Here is a 21,394-nt window from a genome sequence, read left to right on the forward strand (position 1 = left end):
TACATACATTAAATCCTCACTTCAAATAGTGCATTTACTATCTGTCAACATAGAAAGATGTTACAAAACCATTGACTGTATTCCCCCTTCTGTACTCCCATCCCAGTGACCAATTTATATTATGATTGAGACTTTGTGCCTCTTTATCCCTCTCACCCACCTTAACCTCTCCCCCATGGAAACCACCAGTCATTTCTGTGTCCATGAGTCTACTGCTGTTTTGTTAATTTGTTTTTTGTTTTTAGATTCCACATATAAGTGAAACCATACAGTATTTGTCTTTCTCCACCTGGCTTATTTCAGTTATCATAGTACCCTCTAGGTCCTTCTATGTTGTGGCAAATGGCTGAATTTATTTCTTTTTTATGGTTGAATAATATTCCATTGTGTATATGTACCACATCATTTTCCTTCATTCATCTGTTGATGGACACTGGCTGCTTACATATCTTGGCTATTGTAAATAATGCAGCAGTAAACACTGGGGTGTTCAGGATAGCGGCCAACAAACCAACAACAACAACAAAAAACCTCTCAATTTTCTATACTCCTTGGCCACATGACAAATTTCTAATGAGATACAGGCAGAATTCTTGGGCAGACATCTATTTCTGAATAAAAGGAAAATTTCTGTATGGGATAGATACAAGGTCTGGAGAGGTAGCAGCCATTTTGCAATCCTGATAGTATAAATAGAAGGATAAAACCCATACAGTAAAGGTAGTGCAAAAAGTTAGGAAGAGTCTGAATCCTTGAATGCATCAGAAAATAATGCATTCCTGATAGAGTACATTATTTTTTGTCATTCTTTCCCTTTAGATACCGTGCTCCATGAGGCCAGGAGCACTGTGAAACTTGTTTATCTTTGAAGCCTTAAATGAGCTTTTCTTTTTTTATTTCCAGAATGAAAGTATTTAATTTTTTTATTGGAATATAGTTGCTATAAAATATTACATTGGTTTCAGATGTACTTATATAAGCTTTTCTTAACCTCTGCACTATTAACATTTGGGGCTGGATAATTTTTCTATGTAGGGGGCTGTTTTGTGCATTCTATGATGTTTAGCAGCCCCCAAAACCCAAGATGCCTTTGGGTGTAAATAGCCCTCCAATGGGACCATTTCTTTAGAGGGACAGGTTCAGTGCTCAGGATATAGTAGTCACTAAGTATTGATTGTATTAACAATATTAATCACTAATTGGATGTGAGGCTTGAGAGAGATGGTAGAATTCAAGAGTAACTTCCAAATTTCTCTCTTGGGCTAGTAATGTATCACTGTCTTACTTAAAAAATGGAGAGGCACATTCTAATTTGTCAATGTTTTCCTTAAATTGTGGTCTTAAAGTTAAGTAAATATTCCAGATGTGACGCAAATGTCACAGATTTATGTTTTTCTATTAAAGAAGTACAGAACATCAGCATTCACATAATATTTTTTCCTCTTTATCAATTGTATAGCATTTTCCCCCTTTATTAGTCACATTGCAGTACTGGCTTACAACCAACTTGAAACCCACTAAAATCATTTAATCTCTTTCACATCGGGTTTTGTTCTTGGTTTGTCAATAAGTTAAAAAGAATTTTTTTTCTGTTCATTTTACCTCGCTCTGCCCAAATTGGTGCTCCATTGGTTGGTTGGGCTGGTTGACTAGGAAATGTTAATGGGCAAAAAACGTTGTTGCATATTTATGGACTGAAATCAGGACAAATGTCTTACAACCAAACCTTGAAACAGTTATTTTAATAGTCAAAATCTTCATCCCTGCATCCAGTTTTAAAGATTACATGGAGATATAAGTGAGCTCTGTCTCTGAAACCTGCTTCTAGGAATGAAAACATGATTTAACTTCTGAGGGACACAGGAGTAATAGATTTTCATTCTTGATTGTATAGGGAGGTCCAATCAGCCATTGCCACTCACTCCTTTTAGACTGTAATGCTTAGCACAGTCTGTGGCATTGACATGCAGTTGGGTGCTTATGCAACAGGAAAGAATGAGTTTAAGTTCTGTGGGATGTACTTTCTGGTTGAGTGAATAATAACTTCGTGTAGTACATTTTATAAGCAAAGAGGAGGACCAAGAACAGTGGAAAACCTTCAAGATTGTAAACGAGTATTAATCTGAAGTGATACTCTAGCATATTATAGGAGGAATGATAGTCACCTGATCAAGGTAACTCATAAGATCTTACAGAGCTATAAAATAAATGGAAGTCCTTGAATAAAAGAAAAATAAAACAACACATTAGGGAGAAATTATCAAAGCTGTATTTATTTATTATTTATTTATTTATTTATTTATTTATTTATTTATTTATTTATTTATTTCTTGAGAGGGCATCTCTCATATTTATTGATCAAATGGTTGTTAACAACAATAAAATTCTGTATAGAGGGGTCAATGCTCAATGCACAATCATTAATCCATCTCAAGCCTAATTCTCGTCAGTCTCCAATCTTCTGAAGCATAACGAACAAGTTCTTACATGGTGAACGAATTCTTACATAGTGAATAAGTTCTTACATGGTGAACAGTACAAGGGCATTCATCACAGAAACTTTCGGTTTTGATCACGCATTATGAACTATAAACAATCAGGTCAAATATGAATATTCGTTTGATTTTTATACTTGATTTATATGTGGATCCCACATTTCTCCCTTTATTATTATTATTATTTTTATTTTTAATAAAATGCTGAAGTGGTAGGTAGATGCAAGATAAAGGTAGAAAACATAGTTTAGTGCTGTAAGAGGGCAAATGTAGATGATCAGGTGTGTGCCTATGGACTAAGTATTAATCCAAGCTAGACAAGGGCAGCAAAACATCCACGGATGCAGAAGATTTCTCTCAAAGCAGGGGGGGTGAGGTTCTAAGCCTCACCTCTGTTGATCCCCAATTTCTCACCTGATGGCCCCCCTGCGACTGTGCCTGTCTTAGGTTGTTCCTCCCTTGAGGAATCTTACCCGTCACTGGCTAAGCAGTCATCTTCCGGGGCCATACAGGGAAATGTAAAGTTGGTAAGTGAGAGAGAAGCCATATTGTTTGAAAAGCTTAGCTTTTTGCTTCTTTGCAGATTTATGCCCTGTGGCTTCTATGCCCAGCACTTGTCTCGAGGTATCTTTACCACCTGGAGGAATTATGATACTCGGTAAATTCGATATGAGGCACGAATTCTATTTAAGGGTTGTAATTAGGAAGGAAGAAGTAAAGCTATAGAGGTAGCATATGGAAGAAAACATGGGAAGATTGATTATTTCTTTGACATATCTTCTTGTAGAGTACCTTAAGCATGTATAGGTTTTAAACTACTAACTAACTTGCGCTCACATATTAACATAATAGGGATATAGTGACATAAACAAAGCAAATCTATAATTACCATCCATCTCCAGTGAAGCCAAGAAAACCATTTAGGCACCCTAGGCATTTGTGAAAATTTGTCTATGATATGATGGATATTGTCCAACTGTACTTGAACAGTCTGAGAGAAATCAGACAAATTAAAGCAGCCCATTTCTGGGATCTGTTCACATCCCATATGTTCTCAAAGCTGTATTTATAAGATAAGGTGTATAGCTTTCTCTTATAATTAGTTTTTCTTAGAATTAATTTTTATGTTTTGTGACAGGCCCTCATCCTCTCTCCCATGAACTATTCAATATTAACTAGTCTCTTAGCTTCTACTCTAACCATTCCAAATCATTCTTAATCAACATTCTTGACAAATACCGCCACCACCTTTATCTTTATAAAGTATGCTTTGTGACTCTCTCCTGTTCCTTCTACCTCTAGAAAGAATTCCAAATTTCTTAAGATTGTGCATTAGACACTTAATTCACTAGGAACTTATCTTTCTAATCCTCTCCATGAAAACTGTCTACACTGACGTACTCTACATTGTTGAATATAAAATGCTCTTTCAAAGTTCTACGACTTGCTCATGCTGTCACTTCTGTGTGTAGTGCTCTTTTCTACTCTTTTATTTGGTAAATCCATTGGCATTCCTTGAGGCCCGAGTCAAATGTGTCCTCAGTTTTCCCTCCCCAAATCCACAGTATGCTGAACTATGTCTGAAATCTAGTATGTGTTTAATAAATGTTTATAAAATGAGTAATTAGTAAATCTCCAAAAATATGAAGTGGAGGGGGCTTAGTTTCATTAATGTTTATATAAAAAGAAATATTACATTATATAATACTTTATCTGCAAAGCTATGGGCATATATTTTAATAAATCAAAACGTATTCAAGAAAACCAATTTAGTAATGCTATTTCAAAGTTTAAAAATGCCATTGTTATATTCCTTCTCTTTCAAAAACACATTTTGTCTTTTTATCTTATGCACATAGCCTTGAGATTGTTTAATGTAGGGAAACCAAATAACCAATCGTGTACATGTAAATTCAGTCTTGTTCTGGTTTATTGAGTTGGGACTATCAGACTACCCATTTTCTATAGTATACAAATTGTTACTGTTATGATTTCTTTTTACTGATCTTAGTTAAAATGTCTGTTCACTATGACCAGCCTATAGAGTTCTTCATTGCAAATATTGGTTCAATAGCACAAGATCAAAAAGAGAGAGAAAAAATTTATTTTAGAAGACAAAGGAGAAAAAAAGAATGACATTCTTTCAGAATTGCATAGAAAAAGGGGATTGATAAATATTATTTTATTATTTAATTTTGAAAATGTATGAAAGACTGATAAATGATAGGAAAATGCTCTCTGGATTAACAGTCAATTGCATGCCATTTGTAGAGCGCTGTGATGCATGTCTTCAACTTTTCTGCCTTTTATGGGTCCTCTAAGATATTAGAAGAGGAATTGAGAGGTGAAATGTATGCATGGGTAGTTCCTTTCTCAATGAGTTTAGAGGTAGGGGAACAAGAGTAGCAAACATGGGCAGTATCAACTGTCTTTTAAACGAAGTGAAGCTTTTACCTCTCCAAAGTATGAAAATAATTGTTTTTGTGTGACTTTGAATCTTAGTCTAAATAATATATGCTGATGCCCAGAGGGGAAGACCAGTTTGAAAAAGTTAATTGGGATCCCATTTATATAACTCTACATAATTCATTTTGACTAATAAGTGTGGCTTCTTTTTTGGCCAATGCCAGTGTTGGTCAATGTCAGTGAATGGAAATGTATTTACATTTTAGCATTATATAAATGTCTACTCATGCATTTTATTTAGGGATTTACTATCAGTCATGATTTTTCTTCAAACATAAACAAAGCACAGCATCTTATTTACATTGTTATACATAGTTAGTTGACTTCTAATATGCCAAAGATCTTCATGCTATCTACTTAAATAGTGTGGAGTTGGTGCAACCTACCACTTAAATAGAATGGAAAAATAGAAACCACTGAAAAGACTGTGTCTCTTCCCAGCTCTGGAAAATAATATTTAGAGGCTCAATTCCAACATGTGCATGTAGAAGGAAGAAAGTAACAAAGTAAAAGGATATAGAGTTAGTAACTCAGTCTATTATTTTTCAACCATGCGGTTTTATGATACTAATGTGTAAGAGAATTGGTAATTTGTTGTTATACCATAGACCGATTAAGATTCTGGGATTTTCATATTCTTAAGCATAGTGTTGAAACTGGTCAGTGAGGAGAGGCTGATTTGCTTCATCCACGTTGCTTCTGGTGCGAATCAGACAAGAAGCACCCACAAAAATGACTGCAACCAGTAGTAAAGCAGCGACTACTGCTATGGTCACAATCTCAGAAATACTAAAATTCCGACCTATTTGAAAAATAAAATGAGAGCAAAAAATAAATAGCAAAATAGTTGCCACCAGAAGTTGGTATTCTAAATTTAGGCACTGTTCCAAACATTTTACAGAAATCTTCATATTTAATTTTTATTGGCCACATTACCTGCTATAGCACCTGTCATTTTTTGATACTTCCTATTTCTCATAGTTAGTGGGTTGTACTGGGATAGTTATTACTATTTCCATTCTAAAAATGAGGAAATGATGGCTCAGAGTTTGAAAAATTTACCCAGCACTGTTTGGCTAATAGGCACTAGAGCTGATTCCAGAGCCCAGGTTCTCAGAATCCAAATCCTGTGCTTGTCCACTGTACCTACTGCCTTTGTTGGGAAAGGTATTTAAAATGAAGAAAGTTTTGAATTTTAAAATCTCAGTAAAAATAGTTGAGAGTATCTCACTCCAAGTTTTGCTTTTAAGGATAAATAAACGGAGGCTACATTATGTAGTAGAAAAATGGGGGCATATTACATGGGCTGTACCTGAAAACCCATTCTCTGTGCTTAGTAGAAATGTGATCTTTGACAGTTACCCCTTCTATTCCTCGTCTTTCTCATTTGTAAAATGAAGATTACGATACTTACCTCATAGGGTTGAAATTGTTAAAGGAATGTGCTATGTAATCAGCTCAGTAACAGGTCAGACTGGTCCCTCAACAAATGTTAAATTCATTCTCTTTATCCCCAAATAATAAAACAAATGAAAGCTTCCAAATCCAAATGGAAAATGTAAGCCTCAGAAATACTTTAATTACTTTAAAGGTAATAAATTTGTTCTGAAAATTTCACAGTAAAAACATATTTTCAATACTCACTTGGCCATTGAACTTCATAAATATATCCCAGGTTGTCAGGAGCAGTAACAAACATTTCCGTGTTGGTGACTGGAGGCCAGAATGGTACCATATTGTATTGTCTGTTATGTCCAATAGGGGCATTTTCCATTGGAAATGTGGATATATCTAAAATATGTCAAAGACACCTTGTTAATAGACAGAATAAAGTTAATATTAATACATTATTATGTTTGCAAGGTGACCTGAAATAGTCAACGATAAGATGAAAGCATCATTTCATATTTTACATTGAATAAAGATATAACATTTCACTACAGCAGAATGGGGAATTGCATAAAACAGAGTTCAGATGCTTGGGGTACGGCACTAATATATCATCCAACAGGAAAAGGAAGTTTAAAAGCAGTGAAGTTTTAGTACTTTATCATGGATGATGATCATTGTTTTACTTTTAAATTACAGAAACTAATTTGAATGAAATTCATTAAACTTATTTTGCAAAGCTAGAGAAAGTATAGACCTATAGTTTGCTGTAGCCTTACCTATAATTTAAATTTGAGAGATGCTATACCTAATAGAGGTTTGTCCTTGAATATGAATATTTCTGTTTTGGCATTCTTCCTTTTATCTGTTGTCTTTTAAAGAAATAAATACTAACTTATTCTCCAGGCTTTCCTCTGTTAAGCAAAAACACTTAAATTTTGAATCAAGTTCCTGGAAACCTATTTGCTCTCTGACCTTTCTCCTCTTTCTATTTAAATACAAGTCACAGGCAATTATATTATTAGTGAGTTTGTCATCAGGGATAAAAGGAGTGAAAAGCTCTTTGTGGAAAAAGATCCTTCTTTCTTGTTGTTCTGAATTTATGTTGGTACAGTTAAATATGAGATGCGAATACCATGAACTCAAGTTGGAAGTGGATTTGGGCAGGACATTCATGGGGTTATTTTTAGAAGAGTGGGACTATGTGGGAAGGCTAGCCAAGTACTAGGTTTTGTTGGCAAGGAGTGTTACTTGTGTAGTCACACTGTTTCTGTACAGCAGGGAAGCGTGTTTTAGCATTTACTCTGAAAAACAATTGATCATAGAAATAGCATATAGTGTTTATATTTTTGTGACTTTAACTTTACCATGTGTTAATTCTAATTAAGTATTTATCTGTTGAGCTCCTACCAGGCACTGCTTTAGGCCTGGGGGTGACAGCACTGAACAAAACAAACAAAATTCCTGCCTTCAGGGAACTCACAGTTGGTGTAGTAGTATTTATTAAAGCTTGATATTAAGGTTAATTCCTTAAATAAATTTTTAAACTTTCCAGTTCACCTTTCTACTGAAACCTGATTTGATCAGCCTCAACCCAATTCAGCTTCAGCTGTAGGATAGTTATTTTCATTAAAATGAATGGAGGAATAATAGTTAAAAAACAAAAAAACAGTAACAATTGGATTGATATGTAATTGTGCTCTGCAGGACCCTCCCTACCTCACTTAGTAAACCCAGTGTCCTTCAGGGTCTGGCCCCTGCTCCCCCTCTGACCTCTCTCCCCTCCCCGGCCATTCTATCCCCTCTCCCCACTCTGCTCCAGCCACACTGGGCCCTCTGTTCTTTTGTCTTGGGAGGATCTTCCTCCCTATATTCACTCGGTAGTCTCTATCACTTTTCCTGATTTTATTTGTCTACAGTGACCCCCCCCCCACACCTAACATACTATATATTTATTTACATATGTTTCTTGTCACATCTACCAACAGTTAGGAAAGTTCCAGGGGGAAAGTATTTTTGTGTGATTTGTATGCTACTTAATGGCAGATGGAATACTGTTAGGAAACGGTAAGTGATCAAGTAATATTTTTTCAGGCTTTACTGAAGTATAATTGACAATACTGCACATGTTTAAGGTGCGTGACATGATTTAAGATGGCTAACAGGGATATGAAAAGGAGCTCAACACACTAATCTTTAGAAAATGCAGATTAGAAACAAAATGAGGTATCGCCTCACACCTGTTAGGGTGGCTTCTATAAAAAAGACAAGCGATAACAAATGCTGGTATGGTGTGCTGAAAAGGGGACCATTGTGCACTGTTGGTGCGAATGTAAATTGATCCAGCCACTGTGGAAAAAAAACAGTATGTAGGTCCCTCAAAAATTAAAAATAGAACTACCATATGATCCACCAATCCCACATCTGTGTATATATCCAAAGGACATGAAATCAGTATCTGGAAGAGAGAATCCATACCTCATGTTCCTTGTACCATTACTCACAATAGCCAAGATAAAGAATCAAATAATACTTATGAAAGGATCTCAGTAGATGTGTGATTACTTGATTTCTCTCAGGATATAATAAAGAAAAGTAGTGATAGGTCTGGAAAATGTATAAACTGCTTCTTCTGAAAAAATGCACTGAACTTTTGGGCTACTATATTTAAAACTTAAACTTACAATGTTTTAACCAGTAGAAGCACTTTCACTGTTTGAAAAGGATTGCAAGCCTCTCAGCTGAGTAGAAGTGAAGAGAAAGTGGACTTTTAAAAATTTTGAAGAAGGCATTAAAACAAACTTAAAAGATTTTCTACGGTCTGATATAAAAAACAATATTAACTTCAGGTTGAACAAACTTTCCATTTGTGAAAGTCCACAAATAATAAAAATCAAAACTGTAGATTATGAGTATGACTTTTTTTCTCTTTTGGGGTACCAAAGAAGAGCTCTGTAAGGCTTTCCCATTCACATGGAAAAGCAAAAAGAATGCTCATTAGAAGATATGGGGAAGAAAGATTTGGAAAACATGCTAGTCACCTTTTCGTAATAAAAATGAGAAGGGATTATATGCTTAGTTTAGTGAATGCTAATCAATGTCATCTAATAACCGTCCTGAGAGACATGCTGTCTACATTTTCAAAGTGTTTTTGTTTTTTGGAACTAACCAGGTATTATAGCTATTTTATCCTTCTTGTGAAGTGTAGTTTAAATGTGTTACGTGCTTAGCTTGTAGTGATAACTGTGCCATCGGAGTAATCATCTTGCTGAGCCTGCAGAAAAGCATATGAAAATGTCTCACCAGCATTGTATCTCCTCAGCCATTCGTCAAAGACAGCATCAGTGAAAGTATGCAGGAGGACAAAAATAGGATCATTTGGGGATAAATGGGTTTGCCCTCCTGTTCCATTCAGGAACAGATGAGCCAAATTGTGAAGGCTTCGAACAGCAGGGTCGTACCTTCCTGTGGGGTCACTGTAACCTAGATTATAAAAATATGGATGAGATTAGTCAAAACCATTACAAGTATCTCACTTTTCCGGTCAACAGCAGTGGTTATATTGGGAAACAATATTTCTTAAGCTCGTTAGGTCAATTTTTGCCTTGATGTAATAGCATCTCTTCTAACTACGGTCGGTGTCATTTGTTGCTGTACACAGAGCTAGGATAGTTTTAGGCTAGTGGCACGGCATTTTAAATGTAGCCTCTAGGTTAAAAATGATGGTGTGCAAAGGATACCAGTCAAAATAGATAGAATAATCTATTTTGATAAGGCAAACATGGGTCTCTGTGGAAATAAAGATAGTGGAAATCTCTGGCTTCTACTAAAAACTGCTGACACATTTGAGAGAAAACCACTCTGATTGTCCTGGAACTTAAATTGCCAGATGTTACTTTAGTCCCCTACCTTATTCCTTTTGAATGACTGTCAGCATGTCTATTTTTGGAAAGTTATCTTATTTTCATGGAAAAGTTACAAGTTCTCAGAGCTTTCTTAACATATCTGTGCTAGTTTTAAACATGTGGAAAGCCTGTTGTCAAAACATCATAACTTTTGATAATTATATCTATTCATATGTATTTCTCATATTTTATGTAATACTCATATATGCCATGTAATATATATATTTCTCATCATATATTTTTTCCCACATATGGTTCCATGTTATATATCATGTATAAGGCAGAAGATAAGTATAGCTCATAAACAAAAATGGACAGTGTATGATGTGGGATGGAGTTATAAGTGTTTTGGGTTGGGTTGAAGGATCAGAGATGGAAAAGGGAAAGACTTTATAGTATAAAATTAAATTAGAATTTTAAAATACATTAGCCCACTTATGTAATTGTAGTCAGTCATTCACACATTCATTTTTATACATTTATTACATTTTGTTAATTCAAAAAAAGTTTAAAGATTGCCTGTACTATATATATATGGCATGTGGCTAGGCACTAGTGCTTTCATACACACTGTCAGGAGTTCAATATAATTTGGGTTTTGATTGGGCATCAAGAAGACACAATCTATAAATTCTTTAAAAATGAGTCCTAATAGCCTTAGCTTACATATATATCAGTTTAATCAGAATATAGTGATGATTACTTATTGAATCATCTCCAAATTAGTGCATTTGTATAGAGTTAATACAGTTAGCATAAAAATGGAACAGAATGGCATGCAATTTTGATGATAAAAGAGGAGGGAATTGAGAATAATGATCAGATTTTATTATCAAGTATCTCAGATCATGAGGAAAAAGTAATCTATTCCCCTTTATTTTTAGGAGGGTGTCTGACATGTTGGATACTATATTTAAGGTAGATTTGGACAATAACCAGTTTATAAGAAAGTTAAATGTGATTCTGTTTTAAAACTTTTAAGTATTAATAAACATGATTTAGAGGTATCAAAATCTTTTGTATAGAGACAATGGACTTAGAAAATTTGGATTTGAAATTGTGCTCTGTTACTGAGTATCTTCGGAAATCCATTTCATTTCTTCAGAACTCAGTTTCCTCAGCTTTAAAATAAATAAAGAAATCGTTTTTTTAATTAAACAGGGAAAGCCAAATTATTTATCATTAGATGCTTTTTTGAATTTTTATGGATCTTGAACAATAAGTTATTGGACAGTACACACCTAAATAAAACATATGTCCAAAGCAGGCTTTGTCCAATGTCTATTAATTGTTCAGAATTTTTTTTTAAAGAAAAATATTTGATAAGCTTTCAAAGACTTGAATATTATTTCCCTCTACTAGAATTTGATATAGTTATATACATATATTTTATGTCTGACACTTTTCTTAAAGAAAGTTCTGTTTGAGCTGTGAATTTTGACTACATCATATTAGGAGGTGCTATTTACATAAATTCACAGGATCATTATGGCATTCAAGGATTTTTCAGAGATCTGAATTTGAATATTTCAGGTTACTGTGATAACACTTTTTTACTTGCCTTCCACTGTGTTTCGGAAACTGTTTGTAGAATTGGAATAAAAAGGAGGTGTGTCAAATAAACCGACTTCCAAGCATTGAGCGACATCCTGTGGTTTAGGAAGACGTTGAACCATTGGCCGAGCCACATTTCCAGCTGGGTTTCTCCTAATTGGCCCGCCTTCAGTGCCTGAAAAAATGGGATATGCAAACCTTTATAAGACTTTTTAGAGATTACACTATCACGTCTGCATAGCATGAGCGCTGAAAGATAAGTTCTACTTGGTAGAAGAGAAAAAAAATTTTAAATACATATTTAGTGGCATTATAGTGAGAAAATCTGTTATCATGTCCAACTTCTGTGAGTAGAATTAGATGTGTGATACATAAAATCATCTGAAGAATAAAATGATCACAGTAACAGATCGGGGTCCTGGAATTTGTTAAATCCATGTATGGTTCCTCTACAAGAATGGATTAATGTAAAATTCCACGGTAAATTGAATTTTGCCAAAATAATGACATAAACCTAAATTCCAACTGAAATATGTATTTTACATACACATGAAATTTTGTACTCAATGCTGTTTCAAACCTTCAGAGACATAAAGAAAAGCAACATAAAATCTCTTTGGAAGTGTCTTCTATTTTAATAAACATATTTTCCTGCAATTAATGTGAGAAATAAATTTTTTGAAGGGCAGTAAGAAACAGACACAGAGCTGATACTAGGAATAATATGGTAGGTACCTTAAGGAAGGGAGGAAGTAAGGAAGGGTGAGAGAGAAGGGAAGAGTGACAGAGGACATCAGTCCTTCACAGGTAGATGGCTCCAGAAGAGCTTCACTAAAGAGGAGAGACTTGCAGAATCCTAACGGACTGAGGAAAATTTCCGTAAGAGAATAGTGGGGAGTAGTAAAGATGGAAAGCTAGACAAGAACCATACTGTTGAGAAATAAAAACCAAGATGAGAATGTTACATTAAATTAAATAGGAAATGAGGAGATACTTTAGGTAGTGGGAGGAAAGGAGATGGGTTAGGAGCATTTTGCTTGTCCACCCCAGTGGTCTCCAGCGAGGAGTGTGTGTGTGCGCCCTGGGGGTGTGTGCAGAATGATCTCCTGGGATGGGAAAGATGGTATCACAACATCTACTCATATTCATTTTACCTCTTTCATAAAACTTCCTATGTTGTGTGCTTTATAGTTAATATAATAACATAAACATAATTAATGTAACCTGATGAATTAGCATAGATAACTTTATAATGTAAAAATGAAAACAATATTGAGAATGGAAAGTATCTGTGCATTTTTTAGGTTCACATTATCATCAAAACCTTCAGCTAAACTGTTAGCTAAATTACCAATTCAAGCTGATATTTTGGAGATCACTAATCAGGCAGCTATCAATAAATCCCAAGAAAAAAAGGATTGACTGCATGGGTTGCAAAAATACCACATCTTAACTTGCCCTCATGGAGTTTCACAGTGGAGAAATGTGATAGTAAAACAAATTAGGTGTAAACCACTTTAATTTTAACCTAGTGATTTTTAAATTTGTTTGTATATAGACAACTTCTACTGAACCTGTTAATATCCCATGGATTGGGGCCCTGTGGACTTTCCATACAGAAATGAATGAAAAATTCTGAGTATCTGAAGGAGAAAATAGATTTAAGAAATACAAAGAACAATGTTTTTCATGTGATGAATCAAAGGTGATTTTTTAGTGGCTGGAAGTATTATAGGTGTCAGGAATTCAATCAGTGCACCGAATTTGGTGCATTGATGATGTATTGGGGAGAATATGATGCAGCCAGCATATGAAAACATAGGTATGGAATGTTTGCTCTGAGGATATGTATGTGTGGCTGCCCTGTAAAAGATTATCAATGAACCCCCAGGAATGGATAATTTCACCTGAAAAGAAAAGCAGAGGAAAGAATTTCTAGAAGTATATAAGATATATTAAAGCATTTGGCACTATGTCAGACACATAATATGTGTTGAATAACAGTGTTGTTTTCCTTTTACTGGCCTAAAAAAAATAAGACGCTTGTTATTTATATCTCAAACTAAGGCAAGGGGTAATCATCAAATTTGTTTCACCTAAAATACATAATCTTCAATTTTTCATGAAACTGTCTGAGTTATGAGACTTGTTACATTAATTGACAAGAAAAACTGGGACAAAAACAAAATCATCTCCTCTTTCTTCTTCTCTCCTATGTTATAATTTTATTTATCCATTTAAATTGTGCCATATTTGGCAGTATGATCAGAATATGTTTGGAAAACTCCTAGGCCAAAGTACAGTAGCCTGCTCAGAAAGAGACGGATGTTTTGGTATCTAAAGATATACTGATCCTCTGTTTCATTTACCTGCTACATAGTAGGAACCACTCATTCAGCATGCCAAACAAATGAAAGTTTATTCTAATTTTTAAACTTCTACAAAAGAGAATTTCATGCACTATCACTCACTTCTCATAATCCTATGCTACTAAATAATCTTTCAATATTGAAAAAAATATACCTAATTCCTTTGTTCTATTTGGAGTATTATCTTTTTAAAAATATTCTTTTTTTAAGTTTACAAAGTAATTTAATATTTATGACTAAAAATATATGCAGAATAAAGGTTATGAATATAATATATAATAATAAAATAAATTCTTATAATTCTGATTTATATAGAAGAACAGAAGTAAAATAGCCAAACATGCCTGAAGAATGAAAATAAGATGGGATAGGGAGACTCTAATAACTAAGACCCTGTGTTAGTGGCACAGTGACACATAATAATATGGTCAAAGGAAGAGAATAAGCGGTTCAGGAAAAGATCCTTGTAACAGTAACTTGATTTATGGCAGTAGTAGCATTCAGATTACTGGAGAAAAGATGCTAGTCTAGGACAACTAGTTAAATATTCTTTTTGTGTTCACGTTGAGTAAACTGGATAACAGCTAGCAGGCATGCATCTTTTATACAGTCTTCCTTTTCTTAAAGGTCTCCTTCATATCTCCTTTTGTTTTCTTACCTTTTGACTTGAATAAAATTTTGGTCTCAGGGCACTTCCAAATCCTTCTGCATATTTCAGATTTCACAGGGAAACATTCTCTGTGAAATCCTGGCATAAGACACATGACTAGTAAGCAGTGCTGAGTGTACTAAGAGGATTAATTTATACAATTCTACATTTTCAAAATAAAGTGAGCAGTGCACTGACCAGATTCCTCAAGAAAAGCAACATAAAAATACGTAGGCACTTTTTCTTTCCCCTGGAGCACCGTATAGATTGCCTTGAACATCATATTGTTCAATGAATATCTGTACATGGATTCTGCATAAGAAGAGTAAATTTTAGTCTGAAGTCCTTGGTAGAATGAAGGGCCTTCAAGCAACAACACATTTAATCACTATCTAATAGGGAATTTTGAATGCTAGGTATCATTTGGAACTTACTGTTACAAAGAGTTCCTAGGGTATCATAATCTTCCAAGGATTCGCAGACCACTCGCCATTGAGAAAAGACGGAGTTGGGGCTTATCAGGGTGGAATCCAAGAGGCTTCTGGAGCCCATGAGGTCATCGGTGCAAATGTCACAGATGTTCTTCCCAGTCGCAAAATTCCAGTAAGGAAGGGAGAAGGAAGGGTCCTGCAGCATTTCCTGCATCACAGAAACCCTTGTCAGCGTTCTCTGTTCTGGTTAAGATTCTCCGTCTCTGCATGAGGAGCAGGAGAACTGGCAGTCTGTTTTATGGGCTCTCTTCAGCCACTTAGGAACCTGGAAGTCTCAGTGGTGTCTGAAGGGCCCACGTAGTTAAATACTTCATTGAACAAAGCTTCAAACACACTACAAGGAGTCATTTAGACACTAGAGGGAATGAGACTCCACTCACTACACAAAAGTCTCTGCAAACAAATTTTTTTTGGGAGAAAAAGGGTCTTCCTTTTATTTTTTAGGCCGCCATTACATTTCCATTGGTTACACCAAGCATTATCATGAATAACTTCCACTCCTTGACATTTCCACCTCCTTCCGTTTTCCTATCTCTAATTCAGGCATCACTAATTCTTGGTGTAGAGCCAGACCCAGCCTTGACCTATGTGGAGCAATGATTTTTGTTTTGTTTCTGTTTTTGAATTTAACTCGAATGATTAGTCATTGAGATTCTGTTTTGGCCACAGGCTACAGAGGCTCTTTCACCTTTACCATGTCTGTTAGGCACTAGAGGTGTTGTATTTAGAGACCCTCGCTACAGAATCTCAACTATTAAGACTCAGGCTTCTGCCCAATACTAATATGGACAGGAAATGCTAAAAAGAAGCAGAATACTGCTTTGTGCATACTGTTAGACCAGAGACCAAGTTTCGCTTTAGAGCTAAGCTCAGCAATTTAAAAAGTGCTGGACTCAAGATCACATGCTTATATTTTACTGGTGTCCTTAGAATATATATTATTGTTATTTTATTGCTATATGTGTTATTTCTTATTCATTTAGACCTTTGGGAAGTCATATTTAAAGTGTGGGATTTAACTTTTGGGATCACCATGGTTTTATCTCATCTCCCAAGCATTTAGTACATTTCTGCTTTTTTACTTTAAACCCTTTCTAGCAAGCATTTCCTTGTCCTCAGGATATTTTAGAGGACCAAAAGCTTTCCAGCGCATCCCAGTTACTGATCTCCAAGGGTGTACGGTCCTTGTTTAGAAGCCATTGTTCTAGCTCACAAAAATTAGTGACAGCTCCCAAGGGATCATTAAGAGTCAGTTTGCGGTTCAACAACTGACATTTGAGAGCTGGAGCATATTCATGTGGCATTTCAACTGTGCATTACTTCTAGATTGTAATTTGTTGGATCCCTTGTGCTGCTGAGTTTTAAAAATGTAAATTGCAGAGGTTGAAGTTTACAGAAGCAAAATTGAAGCTTTTATATACTTTCCACCTGCCCTTTCATTTCAGTGTGCCCATGGGAAAGTGACTTGAAGTCACGAGGATGTGAAGTTGATTACAAATGACAGATTTAGCTACTCATAATCTAAATGTCTTGTTACTAGAGCTATGAATATGAAGTTCAGAGGATCAGATGAATTCATTTAATCCCTCAAACTGCATATGGGTTGACTATTTTCATACCAATATTTTATTCTGTATTTTAATGCATCAGTTTTCTCTTTTCCAACCATTTATTTTCTTGGAATAATGCTAGACATAAGCATACTGCAAATTAATAAATGAATCTAAACACCTTTTCTGCCCTCAGATATTTTTTAACTAATTTTTAGATTTAAGTTGGAGGAGAGAGACTTGTTATTTCCCATAGGAAACAGGTTCAATTTGTGGAAGTACTCATTGAGATCTAATAATTTAAAGTTTTATCTTAAAATTACAATACTTTTCTCAAGAAAAAGCACTTGGTAAAAGAAACAATAATAAAGTATCCATGTTAATGGATGATTTAATATGGTGTAAGCTTGTCTGCTTAAAAATAAATAGGAAGTAACTGTGTTTGGGCTGATGTCTACTTTATGCCCAAAAATAATGACTTTTAAGGAAAAATGAAGTCTGATGTGATGTTGTTAATAGGTTTCTTCTATAAGCCTCAGAGTGGTAAAGGCATGGAAAAAATGGAGCTCAATGAAAATATGACAATATAAATGGTAGGTACCTTTTTCATCATTTAAATCCTATACCATGTTAGAAAGAAGCATCAACTGGCATCAATGAGATGTATATTTGGGATGTAGAAGACTAAGTGCATACACATGTGCTTCATTCAGACAGGAAGGGGCAGTGGTTAACATATGATAAGGAAGACAAATCAATTGAGATTCTTTTCTTACAAACTATATGAGGGTAATTTTTAAAATTTCAAAGCTGTGGAATATGCTCCACACTTTAATTCACAGCTACAAATGTCTCTTCACAGATATACTTTCTTTTCACTTCACAAAAGATTAATTAGTAAGTAATTAGTGCAAGGAGAAACTTAACCAAATGTCAAAGAGAAATTAATAACATGAAATTGCTTTGTCGTCACACATTTTGATTATTCGGAACACAGTGAATTAGAATGTCTTACAAACAAGGCTCCTGCCTTGTTTGAAAGTGGAAATGTTTCATGCGTACCTGCATGTCCCTCTCCAACTGCAGCAAATGGTACCTGTGCCACGTGAGAAAAGCTGGTCCTTCATGAGAGAAATCCACTTCACTAAAGCTCTCCTGTCCTGTTCCAAGGAAGGTCTTTTTGACTGAGTAATAGTGTGTCCAAACAAAGTAGTTATAAATGGAAATATTCTCAAATTGTGGTGTGTTGTCATCTGGCCCCAGGATTTCTTCTGACCGCCTGGTGGCAATGACAAACTGGGGGTGATCTGTGCGCTTTGCCATATCCAGGGCCTGGATGAAATGGTTCCTTTCCTCTGTGCTTAAGTCCAGAACATTCCTCCTGACTTTAGGGATACAAAATTCAAACATGAAAACATCTGCTTTGTCAGATGGATAGAGAATAAGCATGATCCTCTTTTAACACTATGTCCCATTTACCCATTAATGATAATTATCACATATGCTCAATTCATTTTATACTTTAAAAAATATTCCCTGCTAAAAATCCCTTCTTCAAGCCTGCCTGCTGTCTCTTCTGCATCCTAAGGGATTTTTAGGGTTCTCACAAGCTTTCCTTCAGCTTAGTGTGGACTTTACAATTCTGTGATCCTGTTTTATTTATTTCTGCTCACTATTGCCATATTTCTTAAAATTTTGTACATTTTTAATGTCATAAATCTTATGAAAACATGTTATGAAGTATAGATAGTGGTTAAGACCAGGGATGCAGTTTATGACTCTGCTCACATTTCTCTAAGCCTTAGTTTTTCATCTGTAAAGTGTGCGTGAAAATAATACCTGCTTAAAGAGTAGTTAAGATTGAAGAGTACACACATGAAAAGTAATTAAACCAGAACCTGGCTCATAACAAAAACTCAATAAATGTTCAGACCCTGGCTTATAATAAAGATGTTAAACCTTTCGTACAATGTTTGGCACATAAAAAACAATCAAGTATTGCTGGCTGTTTATCTAAAGCTTGTTATTTATTGCTATTTAGGCTGCAGGCCAGGCTTATGATCTAAAATGGCTGAACTTGATCATTACTGTGGGAAGTTTCTTTGGGTCAGCAAAGTATAGTGGAAGGAGCCCAGGGATTATAACTGGACAGATCTCAGTGTGACTTATGGATTTTCCAAGTACCAGCTACTTGGATTTGACCATTCAAAGCTTACTTTTCACTTAACAGAACTACCTTGAGAAGTTACTGGAAGATATGGTCATAAACACTTAGCAAAGTTACTCCCATATATTAATTGCTCAACAAACATTTTGAAGGAAGTACTATTAAGTCAGAAGATCTGAGCTTCAAGCTCCACTCTTAAATCTAATGAATTTCTTGGCCTTTCTAAGCTTCAATTTCCTCAACTGTGAAAAAAAAGAAGTGAGCGACAAGATTTTTGGGTGTTCTTCCAGCTCAAGTGATTTAGGATTCCATTAAACGCTCTGAGTTTCACACAGGACTGCATGTCCCTTCCCATCCCCACTTACCTGTGAGAACCCTCTGGTCACAGGCAGCCCCTCCCCATCCAGGACGGCAAGTCCCACAGTTGTGTCCTGAGAAATTGCCATTGCAGTTGCATGTCCTATTGAAGAACCGTGTGGGCCAGCCCTCCCGGTCGTCTCGGCCATCATGAGGGTACTGGGGACTGTGGGGTCGGGAGTCTGCAGTCACTCCCTCACATGTGCCCCTCCCTGATGAGGAGCCACAGCGATCACTGCCTGGCCCAGACGTGGGGGACAGGTCTGGGCAACACACACCGCTTCTCAAAGCTTCGGCCGTGACACACTCTCTTGGGAATTGAGCCCAGGCCTGTTGAAAACATAGCAAGGGCAAAAAGATGTATCCCAGAAACAGGAGTTTTTGAGCTTTCATTTTGCTTGAAGCAAGAGTGAATGACAACTCTCTGGTTCACAGCCCTTTGTGTAGAGACTGAGGCACATAAATATAAAGCAAGCTGAAAAGGAAAAAGCAAAATGGGATTATGGAAAGTTTTTTTGTGCTGTTAAAAATGGCATAAACCTTTCCCAACCCACCTGCAAACTACTTTTCATATCTGGAAAATGATATTTCCAGCAAATAATAAAAATAGTAATTTACCTTCTAAAATTTAACATGTATAATGTCTACTTAATCAAATCCCTTGTCCTAGTCATTTATTTTTCTTCATTTTTAATCTCTATTTATATAAAAAAATACCCTGCATGTCATTTATCAAAAGCCTTTCTTAGCAGGTCCCCAACATTAATTACACTTAACTATGGAACAGAAATATTGAGAGATTTCCAGTGAGTTAATTTTTGTGATTTAAAGTCCCCCATCCTAAGGGAGTTTCGGCGGGAGCCTCCCACACCCCTTAAAGCTTCTCTCCAGTACCTTGAACTCCTGAAGGGATTCTCTATCGAATCTCTCTTAGAACGGAGTGTTTTATATTTGCTTGTCTCCTGATGTCAGAGCTGTTAAGTGTATGTGGGTTTCTGCCTGATAACTAAGACCAAATCTGGGAGGGGCTGGTCCTCCTAGCCCGCCCTTACTAATCCCTTCCACTTCTATGGGTTTTTCTGCCTTTGAAGTACTTAGTTAGCACATGATTTCCTTCCCACTGATTTCCTTGTGATGCTTAAAGTTTTAAGAAAAGGTCAGAGGCACTTATTTGGAATACAAGTCAGAAAAACTAGAGGGCTTTTGTTTCCATTGTAGAGATTTATTTTTTCATATGATGTATCTTTAAAGGCTGAAACAAGATTACTTACTTTTTCTTAGTGGTACAAGGGCTAGGCTAGTGCCTCTAAGTGATGGTAGCTTTCTGTTTTGTTTGGTCTTAAAAACATATGCTGCCACTCTTATAATTTTAGAAAGAATAATTATAATAGAAAAAGAATCAGATACCATTATACCATCTCACATGACTTTGGCTATCGTGGTGCCTGCTGATGTTGATCAGACCATGAGGGCCCTTGCTCCCAACTCCCCACCTCCTCTGGGGTGGTGTCCTTCTCTGTGACAAAGCATCACAGGGTCACTGCTACTTTTGTTGTTTAGAAGATGGCTACTAAATGGGTTCTTCTTTCCAAATGTCTGCAAGTAGCCTTAAATCAATAACATTAATTAAAAAATTTTTAAGTGCTTTACTAATTTTAATGGTTTGATACCATCATTAACCAATATTTCAAGGCTTTGTACCCATTCACATAGGGAAAACTTAATTGTGAAAAATAATGAATATGAAATAATTGTTTTGGTTGTTTCAATTTTTTAGTCTTTTTGCTGGGTCAACGAAGATTGTTTTCCTCTCTTAAATAAAGTTAGTAGCAATGTACCAATACTGGCTTCTTAGGTTTAACAAAAGTACTGAAGTTATGTACGTTAACTTTATGGGAACTTGGTGAAGGACATGTGGAAGCTTGGCAATCTTTGTAACTTTTGAGTATATCTAACATTACTCTAAAAAATGTAGTATTTCTTTTAAAAACTAAGTAAATCT

The 21,394-nt window shown here is 35.5% G+C and overlaps 1 protein-coding gene across 1 annotated transcript; it reads right to left on the bottom strand.

The window, feature by feature from the left end:
* Positions 1 to 2,301: 2,301 nt before the first annotated feature.
* On the bottom strand, positions 2,302 to 20,384 carry TYRP1 (tyrosinase related protein 1). Its single transcript, XM_017669000.3, is given in 9 exon segments — positions 2,302 to 5,593; positions 5,596 to 5,763; positions 6,606 to 6,752; positions 9,654 to 9,833; positions 11,817 to 11,984; positions 15,262 to 15,466; positions 17,931 to 18,253; positions 19,401 to 19,867; positions 20,287 to 20,384. Coding segments are annotated over 8 exon segments (1,611 nt in total). The 5' UTR covers positions 19,786 to 19,867; positions 20,287 to 20,384; the 3' UTR covers positions 2,302 to 5,558.
* Between the last annotated feature and the right edge of the window lie 1,010 nt (positions 20,385 to 21,394).

This window comes from Manis javanica, chromosome 2 (genome assembly GCF_040802235.1).
Source record: "Manis javanica isolate MJ-LG chromosome 2, MJ_LKY, whole genome shotgun sequence".
Taxonomy (NCBI): Eukaryota; Metazoa; Chordata; class Mammalia; order Pholidota; family Manidae; genus Manis; species Manis javanica.